Source organism: Octodon degus, unplaced genomic scaffold (assembly GCF_000260255.1).
Source record: "Octodon degus isolate 3935 unplaced genomic scaffold, OctDeg1.0 scaffold00037, whole genome shotgun sequence".
Taxonomy (NCBI): domain Eukaryota; kingdom Metazoa; phylum Chordata; class Mammalia; order Rodentia; family Octodontidae; genus Octodon; species Octodon degus.
Genome location: NW_004524613.1, coordinates 14,828,931 through 14,840,202, shown reverse-complemented (window position 1 = coordinate 14,840,202; position 11,272 = coordinate 14,828,931). Strand labels below are relative to the sequence as shown.

Sequence of the window (11,272 nt, the reverse complement as noted above, 5' to 3'; positions counted from 1 at the left end):
GGTCTGATATTGGGGATGGAACTTGCAGCCTTGCACTTATGAGGCAGATTCTTACGCCATTGAGCTAGCTCCTCAGCCCTAAAGTGCTACTTCACTTTAAAAAAAAAAATCATGTCTTTCTTAAGAGAATGACAACTTTATATTCCAGGTACCCCAGCCTGGGCTATGGCAAAAATTGCTCAGATACTTGTGAAAAAATGAGTTCAGTTCAATCTCTGAAGAGGCCAGAAACTTAGGTCACTCTGTCCTACAGCTGCAGAAACTTAGGTCAGTACTCCTCTGTGTAGAACACCCAAAGCCTACTAGTGTCCTCCTTTTAGCTCTGTAAAGTTCTAAACTAACTGAGAAAACAGACACAGACTTTTGCACATGCTGTGGCCCCCGTCTGGGGTGCCACCTCTCAGGCCTGTGCGTGGCTCTTGCTTATCTTTTGAGTCCCAGCTTCACTGTCACCTCTTCAGAGAGAACGTACTGATCATTCTGGTGTGAATTCACCCTTTTTTTTTTTTTTTTTTTTTTTTTTTTTTTTTTTTTTTTAGTGCTCAGAGGTTTATTGGTGGTTAGTCACATAGACATTCGCTGTCTAGCACATACCAAAACTGTGGGTTCCCAGAAGAAAATGTGTTCAGTATAAATCTTACTGTTCACATAAATGGTTTAGACACTGTGGGCCATTCTTATCAGGGAGCTAGGGGACCCCTTCTGAAGTCTGTGACCCCAGATGCCAGCTGGGCACTAACATTGCAATCAGGCTTTTCTAACAACAGAATCCTCACACTTGCAAGGTGAAACCTGTTGAATAGGATCTGTCCAGGTAGAGTTGTTGGAGAAATGAATTCTGGCTCCAGAAACATCAATAAATGGCTCAGAGTCATGATAACAGGAACAGAATTAGTGCATGTACAAAGTATTGACATCTCAATATTACTAGGGCTAGAGTGTGAAATGTGGCCTCGTAAGGCTCTTGTTTCTGAGCATCCCTGCAAGGCATGAAATTATAAAGAGGATTAAAATGGCTATTGTGCTAATTCAAAATGTTTTGCTTCGATTATCTGTTTCTTTCATGTAAAGACATATTTGTAGTTTGGAAGACCCGGATCTTCTAGTTTGGGTTCACTGCTCCACTTGCACAATATAGACACTTTCTGACCATAATGCTTTTGACATTTTACAGTTCAAAGTTCTCTGTCGTGCTACAGGGCAGAGTTTATAGCTGTCCTGGGGGACTATCTATTTTCAGATGTGACATTTCGGAACATAATACCTTCATAAAAGTGATCAACACAAAACATCAGCTTTGTCACTACCTCCTACTACATTAACTATAAATCATGGAATCCTACTTTTCTTCCAGAAAGATAAAGATATGTTCCAATATCTACCAGACCCTTTATATTGCTTTATAAAGCAGCACAGTCCACGTGTTTCCCGGGCCCTGGGTTAGGACTGGCCCATTATTGTTTCTATCAACGCGGTGATTATTTCCTTCCTGACGTGTCACTTTGTGATATATAATTTTTGTCTTGTTGTCAGCCTCTTCCCACACCCAAGCCTAATAAGGGCAGAGACTGTCTGTTAAGTCCTTAGTACCTAACTTACCTTGTGTACCTGGCACATAGTAGGTGCTCAGTAAAGACTGATTGACTAAAAGAACTGAAGAAAAGAAAAGTAGTTGGCTAGCAGCAGCAGTGAGTTTCCAGGTGAGTGAGTTAGTGGCACCTGGTTTTAGCAGGCAGTAGGAGGCGTGCAGATGCGCTCCTAGGCTGCCTCTGCAGGAAGCTGGGAGCCCCAGAGTGGCCTGTGCTGGCAGATCACCTACAAAGTCTGCCTTGGAGCCGAGTCTCTGCCTCTGGTCCTTGTGGAGAAGACCACGGAGGAGGTCGCAGGCAGCCACTGTCCGGCCCACAGGGATCTGTAGAGGCTGGTGTAGAATGTTCTCGTACATCTGAGCAACATCTCGGCTGTAGAACGGCGGCTGGTGAGAAAGGGAGAGAAGCTTCAAGGTCATTCGTGGAGCACGGAAACAGGACCTAGGGACACTGGGACCAAGCGAGAAGGAAGGAGGATTCAGCCGGACCTATGTTGCGTGCAGGGGCGCATCGTAGAGAGAGAGAGCTGGGAGACTCAGCAACTCCAAGCTTCCAGCTGAAGGGAGAGGGGGCTACGAAGGCCAGAAAGCTCTGCCTAAGGACAGGAGGTTCACAGACCTCCCTTGCACTCCCCTTTCCCAGCTCTCCTAATGCAGTTTGTGTTCCAAGTTCATACTTCGACTTTCACCATTTCAGCCAAGCTCATAACCATCCTCAGAGAGGCTGTGGCTTTGCAGATGAGAAGACAAGGCTCTGGGGAATTAAACACACAGCAGGGAGGGAAGAGAGCCAGGCCTCCAGCTGTGCCTACGGTCCAGCGCTCCTTCTTGCTGCTCTCCGGCCACTCTACCTGCCGGCCCTTTGCCTGAGCTCATGGCCTCTAGTCCTTCCGCGGCACCATGCCATGCTGGTGACCCACAGGGAGGATCCTGCCCTGGGGTCCACGCAGGCCTCCACCTGTGCAGGCAGCCAAGGAAGGTCTCCTAAGCCATCAGCACTGTGACCTCTCCTGGCCTCAGTATCCCTCACAGCAAAACAAAAACGATTCTGTATTCTTCCGTGCTAGATTCCAACGTTTGCTTTGAGGCTCCCAAGGTAAAATGGTGTGTTATGAAGTGTAAAGTGCTCAACTAACTGAGAAATTAGATACAGTACTTGTAGTCACAGTGGCATCATCCTTCTGTACCTAGGGCAAGAGCTCATTTCTTTCCATGCACAGAGCTTGGAGAGACCCATCCTCAGCTGTGTCCAGAGCCACATGCCCTGTGTGGACAGCTGCACCCCACTCACCAGGCCATGCAGCATCTCGTAGATGACGGCTCCTAAACACCACCAGTCCACTGCCCGGTCATAAGGCTCTTTACGAAGCACTTCAGGAGCCAGATACTGTTGGGGGAACATGCTTATTTGAGACACACTTATTTTAAAAGACCCCCAGTCTCTGGTTCTACATCTGTAAACAAAGCACTTAAAGGAGGCCAGCAGGGATTGATCCTACTATGATAGTCATGTAGTTGGCCACATGCTCATTCAGCCTCTATTCCCCAAGGCCTAATTTTTACATGGTCCTTTGACATGTTCTGGTGACACAGACATCAGGCAGGACTGCCCTGTACTGTTGAACATGCTGTGTATCACAGAAGTTTGTTTGTTTGTTTAAATACAGAGTCTTGCAATGTAGCGTAGGCTGGCCTTGAACTCAATAACTAGTCCAGACTGGCCTTACACTCATGGTCTCCAAAGGCCTCTGTCACTAAGGTTTCCAGTACAAGCCTGTGCCACATTTCTTAGATATTGTCCTTCGGTCTCCCCACTGCACTGTGAGACTAGTACTTGGACTTCCCTGTTGAAGCCTCCAGAGTGCTGGAAATTACAGGCATGTGCCACCACACCTAGCGACATAGATGTTTCTCCAGCCACAGGGGTAAGAAGGGCTGCAGTCCTGGCTGAGACCCATTCACCAAGCCATAACTAGTTCAGAAGTATATTTGGCAACTTCATTTTAGTTTAAGGGGGTCTTCCTAGAGTGGGTGCCTTCTTCCAACTTGCAGTGCTGGCAGCTTCCTGGAAAGGGATGGCCCAGCTGCCAAGCTTTGAAGGGCTAGTGTCATCCAGAGAGCAATCCCAGACATGAACACAGCCAGTAGCACCTGCTCAGCGAAGTCACCTGTCCATCAGCTATCACAGCACTAGGTGGAAGAGGAACATCTGAGATTCCAAGCCCAGCCTTCCAGGCATAGAGAGAACACCCAGAAGTTCTACTCCCAACTTTGGCTGGGTAGGGAGATGCTGCCTAGCTCTGTAGCTACCATCCTGGTCCCCGTCCAAGCCACTGGGATCCTTTTTGGGTACAAAGTCCAAGACCAGTGGGGAGTTCAAGAAGAGGCTGTGACCCCCAAGGCTGTAGGGAACCCTTGGCAGGATAGACAGACACGTGGGATTACTGCTGAGACCCACATTTTAACTCTCTGGGCTTTTGGCTGGAGAGGTGGGAAGTAAACTTGTGTTTAACATTCACAGGTCCTGATCTTAAGTCTTAGGCCAGGCCTTGACATTGTCCATGGACTTCGCCCTGTGGGGCTGCCATCTGACACAGCAGATACCAGCCACATGTGGCTACTGAACACATGGATGTGACCAAACAAAATACTTACTAGGGTCAGAGACTTAGAAAAAAATACAATATTTCAACAGTTTTTATATAGACTATACATTAAAATGAGAATTTTGGGTAGAATACAATAGATTACTAGAATTAATTTCACCTGTTTCTTTACTTTTTTTGGAGGACTGGTACTCGGGGTTGAATTTGGGCCTCGCCTCCTGTATGCTAGGCAAGTGCTCTACCAGTGACCTACACTCCAGCCCTGTCTTTTACTTTTCAAACATGGTTGCTAGATACTTGTAAATTGTGCACATGGTTTGCACGCTTTTCTATTGGGCTGCACTGCCACTGAGCTTTGCCATGGCCAGTGCGGGTGCAGCTGCCTGAAGAGCTGATGGCCTTGTCATTCACAGGAAACCAAGGCTCAGTGCAAAGCTGGCTCAGAGGAAGAGCTGAGGTGGAGCGAGTAAGCCCTCTTGGCTGTAACTGCAGGAGGTGTGGACTCAGCCATTCATGGCCTGTCCTCTCCTAGGATTACTTACTTCAGGGGTGCCACAGAATGTGGATGTGGTCTCCTCAGGCTCTACACCTTCCTTACAAAGGCCAAAATCTGTCAGTACCACATGTCCCTGAGGACAAGAGACAAGGGAGGAAGGGTGGCCTTAGCCAAGCCAAGGATGTGTCCAGGTCTAACCCGAATCCCAATGCCACACCCCAGGACAGTGGCTGAAGCCCCAGATGTAGAACACAGGTTGTGCAGACTCCTAGACTAGATGCCACAAGTACCAAAGGGCACAAGATGAGGATGTGGCTGGATTTCCACTGTCTTCCCCAGCTCATCATAGACTAAGACTCAATCAAGCCTATGACAATGGCTTGGCAGAATCTCCTTGACAGAATTCTGGGGCTCAGAAAGTAACCACACCTGTGGCAGCTGGGCAGGAGAATAGAATGAGTGGGTACCTCAGGACTTTGCCCAGACCCCTCTGCTACAGTTGCCATGCCCATCCTCCAGGGTGGGACATTGCCCGAGTAAGCCTGCATGCATGCACCTCTCCATCTCAAAGTCTGTTTCCAGGGAACCCAATCCAAGACAAAAGAACTACAAAATCCACTAGAGTTTACCTGGCTCCATCTCTACTTCCCCCCCATGAACATATACACATGTATATATGTGCTTGAGCACACATGCACACATGCACACATATAGAAATGTACCTGCTACCCATGTGGATGCATATACAATGTTTACATACCTGTGCATACAGACTCACTGCAACTGTGCCCACAGCAACACACACACACACACACACACACACACACACACACACACACCAACCTGGCAGTCCAACAGAATGTTCTCTGGCTTCAGGTCCCTGCACAAAATAAGAGAAATATCCTGGTGGAGTCTCAGTGCATTAATGAGAGTTGGGGACGATGGGTCCAGGTTAAAGAACTAATCACGGTGGAGGTTCTCACAGGGAGGCTGGATCTTAGCTGCAGGAAGGAGGATGACCCAACCCTACCCCAGCTGCTGACCCCTTCTCAGACAAAAATCCAAGTTCCGGGATTTAGATGTCCACACAACCCCTGGCTGTTGGAACAAGATAGAGTGGGGTGTGGCTCTGAGCCACTGGTAGACTGTACCTGTAAATGATGTTGAGGGAGTGCAAGTAGCCAATAGCACTGGCCACCTCAGCAGCATAGAACCGGGCCCGGGGCTCCAGGAACCTGCGCTCCCGCTGCAGGTGGAAGAAAAGCTAGGGGAGGAGGCATGTGAGAGAGGTTGCTTGGCTCCAGTTTCCAGAGTATAGGAAGGGACCCACATGACACTACCCTTGTGCCGCTGGTCCCATCACCCCAATCTGAGCTGCAGGCCAGAGAGGGCATGCTGGCCCTACCCCACAGAGCAGTCAATAGGTCCAAAGTATCAGCAGGAGGAAACCTTAATTGGCATTGATCAAGCACCTCCTATGTTCCAGGCTCCAAGTCAACTTCCCTTTCATATCTCGTATCTTGTTCAATCCTCACGACAACCTTCAAAGCATCAAATATGTTGCCAGTTTTGTGTAAGAGGAAACTGGGGGGCCCAAACAGTTAGTTAGTTGACTTGCCAAAGACCATGGATCTCACAAGTGGCAGAGATGAGGTTTGAAACCAGGTGGCTCAAAGGTGTGCTTTTCTTCCAATTCAAGGGATACAATGATTATGGCTGTGTGGCCATTAATGCTGATGATCAACTTGACTGGATTAAGAGATGCCCAGCAGAATAGTAGAGCGGACTTCTAGGTATATCTAGGCAAGTTATAGAGGCTCGACATTGTGAAATATACATGGTTCCTAGCTCTTTCTTCTTCAGTGCTTTTTGGAAGCCCTAAAGTGAGCAGCTCTCCTCTCCCATGCCCTTTGGCCATGATGTGTCTGTCCTGGAGCCTGCCTACCATGGGCTGAACCCTCCGAAGCTTTGAACCCAAAGAAACCTCTTCTCCTTTAAGTTGTGAGTACTGGATATTTCATACCAGCAATGAGAAAACTGGTCAGTACAGGCTGTCACACTGAGCCCAAGTTGCCTGTCCCCATGGGCCAATCTCTTGATCTGTCATCATTCAAGATCCTTCACTTAGGGACACTGGACAAAAATACTGCCCTTGGCATTAGATTGAAAAGTTAAATCTGGGCTCACTGAGGGGGAGTCCTTCACTGGAATAAAGTCCAGTGGGGAGCCCAGATTGTCCCAGCCATGCTTCTCGATTGCCAGGGTCTCAGGTCTCTGTTTATGACAATGACAGGATAACCCCTATGCTGCGGCCTATTGTGTAAAATTGGAACACTGGAAATCTTGACCATAAAGCTCTTGTTAGCACTGACCTTTTCCAGATCTATTAAAGTCTGAGGGCAGCTTCATGTGGGAAAGGCAAGAAGGCAGTATGGCTGGGTGTCAGACAGACCTACAGGGGGCCTGCCCATTAGCTCAATTGTTCAAGTCCCTGCTCATGCAAATGCAGTAAAGTGCAGAATACTTCCAGTTTTATCCACACCTCCACCTGTATTACTAGACCCTCCCTTAAGGCAGCCTGAGCCAGCAGAGGTGTGTGTGTGTGTGTGTGTGTGTGTGTGTGTGTGTGTGTGTGAGATCATTATCAGACAGACCTACACCCAGACCCTCATGTGGACCCAGTGACCTTGAGCAGGTGAGTTACCCCCTGAGCCTCAGTGGCTTCGTCTACAAAGTGTGTCTGTTCTAAAAATGTTCTCTACTCATTCCAGAACCAGCCCCCAGGGGCCATGTGAGATGGACAGCTCCTAGCCAGCAGCCAGCCCAGGGAGCACCCTGTAAGCACACTCACCTCCCCTCCATTGACATAGTCGAGCACAAAGTAGAGCTTCTCAGGGGTCTGGAAGGAGTAGCGCAGGCCCACGAGGAATGGATGCTGCACGTTCTTCAGCAGCACATTGCGCTCTGCCATGATGTGGCCCTGCTGTGGAGTCACACAGACGGGATCACGTCACAGCCTATGACAGCCCCTTTCATCCCAGCAAAACCCCACATGGCCTCGATGGGGAGATTGTCCTGCTAAGGACTTTCACAATGGCACCCTCTGGCCCTCAAAACCAAGTCCAGGTTCTGTGCCAGTATTCAGTGGCCAGAGTGGTCAGACATCCCCAGTCACTTCTTATCAGTATAGTGTCAGTCCCTGGATCAGTAATTCCTGTTCAATCCCTGGTACTGAAAAAAAAAAAAAAAAAAAAAGTCTGGAGCTTGGAGAAATTCCTGTTTCCAGAGGAAAAAGCAAAGTGAATCTGATGTCTATATAAATGAATCCTAAAGGAAATCTGTGGGGAAAAAGTGCCATATGCTATCCATATTCATGCTTTTGTTCATGCTGTTTTCCCTGCCTGGGCATACCGCTGTCCACTGGAATGCTACTGTCAAAGCCAATCACAAGACCACCTCCATCAGAAAGATCTCGCCTCCCTCCTATCCTCATGATGTTCTCATCAGCATCAGTCTCTCTCCTAAGTCGCTGGACATTCAATCCTAATGGCAGTGGATTGGGTTAGATACTCAATAGGTGGAGGCATCTAGAAATTCACCTGACCTTGGCTTGAAGGGCATTTTGAGAGTACAAAGTGTGCACGTGGGGAGCCTGGCACCTTGACAGGACAGAAAATATGTCCTTCATGCAGCCTTGTATTGCCCACAGGAAGGCACAGGCCCTCTAGGGGGGGCACTGGGACTCTCTGCTGTGACTGCTTCTGCACCCAGCTCTGTGGATCTCTCAGAAGGGGGCACTGTTTATGGAGGCCACACAGGGTTGGAGAGCTTTTTGAAAGAGAGGAAATGCCTGTGCCTGAGCTCTATTACCTCTTTGTTCTTTAAGATGGATTTTTTCTGCAGCACCTTCACTGCGTAGAAGGTCCCATCAGACTTGCGCTTGGCCAACAGGACCTGAGCAGAGGCACAAAGGCAAGACCCCTGCATGGCTGCTCCCATTATGCAGGAATGTGAGCTTCTCTTTGCACGTGCAAGTGGCATGCAGGGCCCAGAGGAGGCTGGAGAAGGGCAAAGCCACCCTCTCCTCTCAACTCACCTTCCCGTAGTTCCCTTTACCAATGACCTTGAGGAAGTCGAAATCTGTGGGACTGGCACTGGGGGTTGAGAGGATAGGGGTCAGCATTTGCAGGTTCCTGAGTGCAAATCCAGGCTTCTTGACTTCAGCATTGAGAGATGCAGGCTGACTTCTGGAGGCCACATCTCTATGACCCTAAGGGACTCACCCTCCCAGCCAAGAGGGACTTGCAAGACTCACCCTTCCACTCAGGGAGCTCATAGCCCAGCTGACATACAGACAAGCAGGGGACAAGAGCTCACTGCATAGAAAGCAGGGGTTGGCACCCCCTATTCTTCCCCCCCCCCCCCCCCCCCCCCGCCAGAACTGGGGATTGAACTCAGGCCCTTGCACTTGCCAGGGAAGTGCTTATTCCACTGAGCTATCTCCACGGCCCCAACACCCCTCTATCCTGAGAGCGGCCTGTGGCTGGGGAATTGCTAAAAGTGCAGACATTGAGGGGATGGGTATTCCAGGCAAAAGGCTCAGGGTGAGCAACAGCTGGGGAATTAGTGTGTAATGAAGCTGGGAGCGGGCCCAAGCCCAGATGATGGAGGGACTTAAGCACCATGCCAGAGACTTTGGATTGTACTCCCAAGGCAAAGGGAGCTGGCTCTGAGGGAAGCCCTGTAGGAAAAGCCCTTGACAGGCCAGAACTCACTTTGGGTTGGCTGAAGGCCCCAGGTTGATGTTTCCATTGGCCCTGGAAGGCTGAAGACATTTTTAAAAAGGTGATTAATAGGCCCCCTCTTCTTCCCCAGCCCAGACCTAGTCTCTTCTCCAACACCTCATCTGTCTTTACAACCAGTTCCATAACTTGTCCAGCCCATGTACTTCTTGGAGCACTCAATCAAATCTCTCCTCTGCTCTCCAAGTGGCCCACCTCTGTGAGCCACTGTGACCTCTGCTGGCCCCCAGTGATTGTCTAGGACAGCCTAGGGCCTGGCTGGTGTCTCAGACTTAGAAGAAAAGTGAGCCTGCTGGTGCTGGGTGGGAGGCCAGAGCTACTCACCTGTGGGCTACGTACCCCAGCAGGGCTGGAGGCCATTCTGTAGTCACGATCAGGTGGACTCTGGGGGTATAGGGAGAAGAGGTAAGAGAGAGTGCTTTTCCAGTGACTCAGGCATGGCTGTCCCCTCCTATCTCCCCAGCCCTGAACCCCTGCCTCAGCTAAGCAGCTTCTATCCTACAGGTTAGCATCCCCTGCATAGATAGGACAAGAAGTAGAGGCCCCTGGACCCAGTCTTTATCACTAAACTTCTTGGAAGGGATGGAGTGGAACAGTCAAGGAGAGCCTGTCCCAGGCTGGGGCCTTCCAAGGCCTTTCCTCCACATCACAGCTGTGCATCAGAGGCCTAGAAGAGCTTTCTAGAGTCCGGGTGTGGTGGCGCACACCTGTAATCCCAGCACCGGGGATGCTGAAAACAAGAGGATCCCTACATGTCTGAGCTGCATAGTGAGAACCCTGTACCAAACACATAAAAAAAGAAAAAGGAAAGAGTTTTCTAGGGTTCCAGTTTGTGAGGGGCAGGGTGTAATCCCGGACTCCCCTATAGGGTGTTGGTCACTCCCAATTCTTGTGGGCAGTCTAAGGCTGGGTGCTATGCTGACTATAAGGACTTCCACTCAGTGCCCGGGAACAGCAGCTGCGCCAGGGGCCTGGCCTGGAACCAAAGAGAGCCCCAAGACTGGCCAGTGTCAGGCTGGAGATGTAGCTCAGCAACATAGCACCTGCTTGGCAAGCGTGAGATCATGAGTTTGATTTCTGGTATAAAAAAAAAAAAAAAAAGGCTGGCCAGTGTCTGAGGTTAGGCAGCAGAGGGGGTGACCAGCTGATCTGTGCAGCCAGCAGTGCTGCATCTTCCCTGCCCTTGTCCTGTGATGTAGAAGAAGCCAGGGAGTCCTGGCTTTAGGATGGTTTAGGATGTTCAGGACCCCACAATCCCTGCACTTCCCACTTGGAAGGTCAAAGCTAAGAGCCAGGATCTCACCCAAGAGCCCCGTTGCTCACAGCACTGTCTGAAATTGCACACCCCAAGACACAGGTTTGGCCCGCTGTGGGCTGGGGCAGCAGTCTGGCCTCTCTGAGTAGGTAGCACCCAATGTCACAAGTGCACTCCATGGCCTTCTCTGGAGCTAGGAAAGTGATCACAAGGCAAGGGAGGGAATCTTGCAGCCAGATTCCTCTGAGAGGCCCAGTCCTTCCAGGCCCCAAGAGAGCAAGCTGCAGAAGTGCAGAGGAGGGAGTGCAGCTGGGCTGGCTCCCACAGGCAGCCTTCACTAAACCAAGGCTGACCCTGGTGGCTCCTGTGCTAGGCATAGACCTTACCGGTCCCACATACCTGTGCAGCCTGAGGAAAAGCCTCCAGGGAACCCAGCAGTGGAGCCAAGGACAGGCAGCAGACAAGAGCCTCTCTCTGTTCTCCCAACAAGAGCTGAAGTGTCAGCTGGGGCCGGCCCGGCCCAGC

General features: G+C 50.1%; 2 protein-coding genes across 6 annotated transcripts in view; both read right to left on the bottom strand.

Moving 5' to 3' along the window:
* Sgk2 (SGK2, serine/threonine kinase 2) overlaps window positions 1–11,265 on the bottom strand; it is a 20,831-nt gene extending 9,566 nt beyond the window's left edge. For 2 of the 5 annotated variants that reach the window (XM_023714891.1, XM_023714892.1), the window contains exons 1-11: window positions 11,147–11,228; window positions 9,817–9,876; window positions 9,466–9,515; window positions 8,787–8,844; window positions 8,561–8,644; window positions 7,542–7,673; window positions 5,842–5,954; window positions 5,534–5,570; window positions 4,737–4,823; window positions 2,880–2,975; window positions 1,816–1,975 (exon numbers count right to left, since the gene is read on the bottom strand). In XM_023714891.1, the coding sequence (XP_023570659.1) occupies window positions 1,816–1,975; window positions 2,880–2,975; window positions 4,737–4,823; window positions 5,534–5,570; window positions 5,842–5,954; window positions 7,542–7,673; window positions 8,561–8,644; window positions 8,787–8,844; window positions 9,466–9,515; window positions 9,817–9,852 (853 nt within the window). In that variant the 5' untranslated portion in view covers window positions 9,853–9,876; window positions 11,147–11,228. Of the gene's footprint in view, window positions 1–1,815; window positions 1,976–2,879; window positions 2,976–4,736; window positions 4,824–5,533; window positions 5,571–5,841; window positions 5,955–7,541; window positions 7,674–8,560; window positions 8,645–8,786; window positions 8,845–9,465; window positions 9,516–9,816; window positions 9,877–11,146 lie in introns of all 5 variants that reach the window. The other 3 variants (XM_004630917.2, XM_004630918.3, XM_023714890.1) reach the window with 3 other exon arrangements.
* Window positions 10,415–11,272, bottom strand: part of LOC101583490 (serine/threonine-protein kinase Sgk2-like) — a 21,258-nt gene continuing 20,400 nt past the window's right edge. The window contains exon 11 of the mRNA XM_004631010.3: window positions 10,415–10,468. Coding sequence (XP_004631067.2) covers window positions 10,415–10,468 — 54 coding nt within the window. The remainder of the gene's footprint in view (window positions 10,469–11,272) is intronic.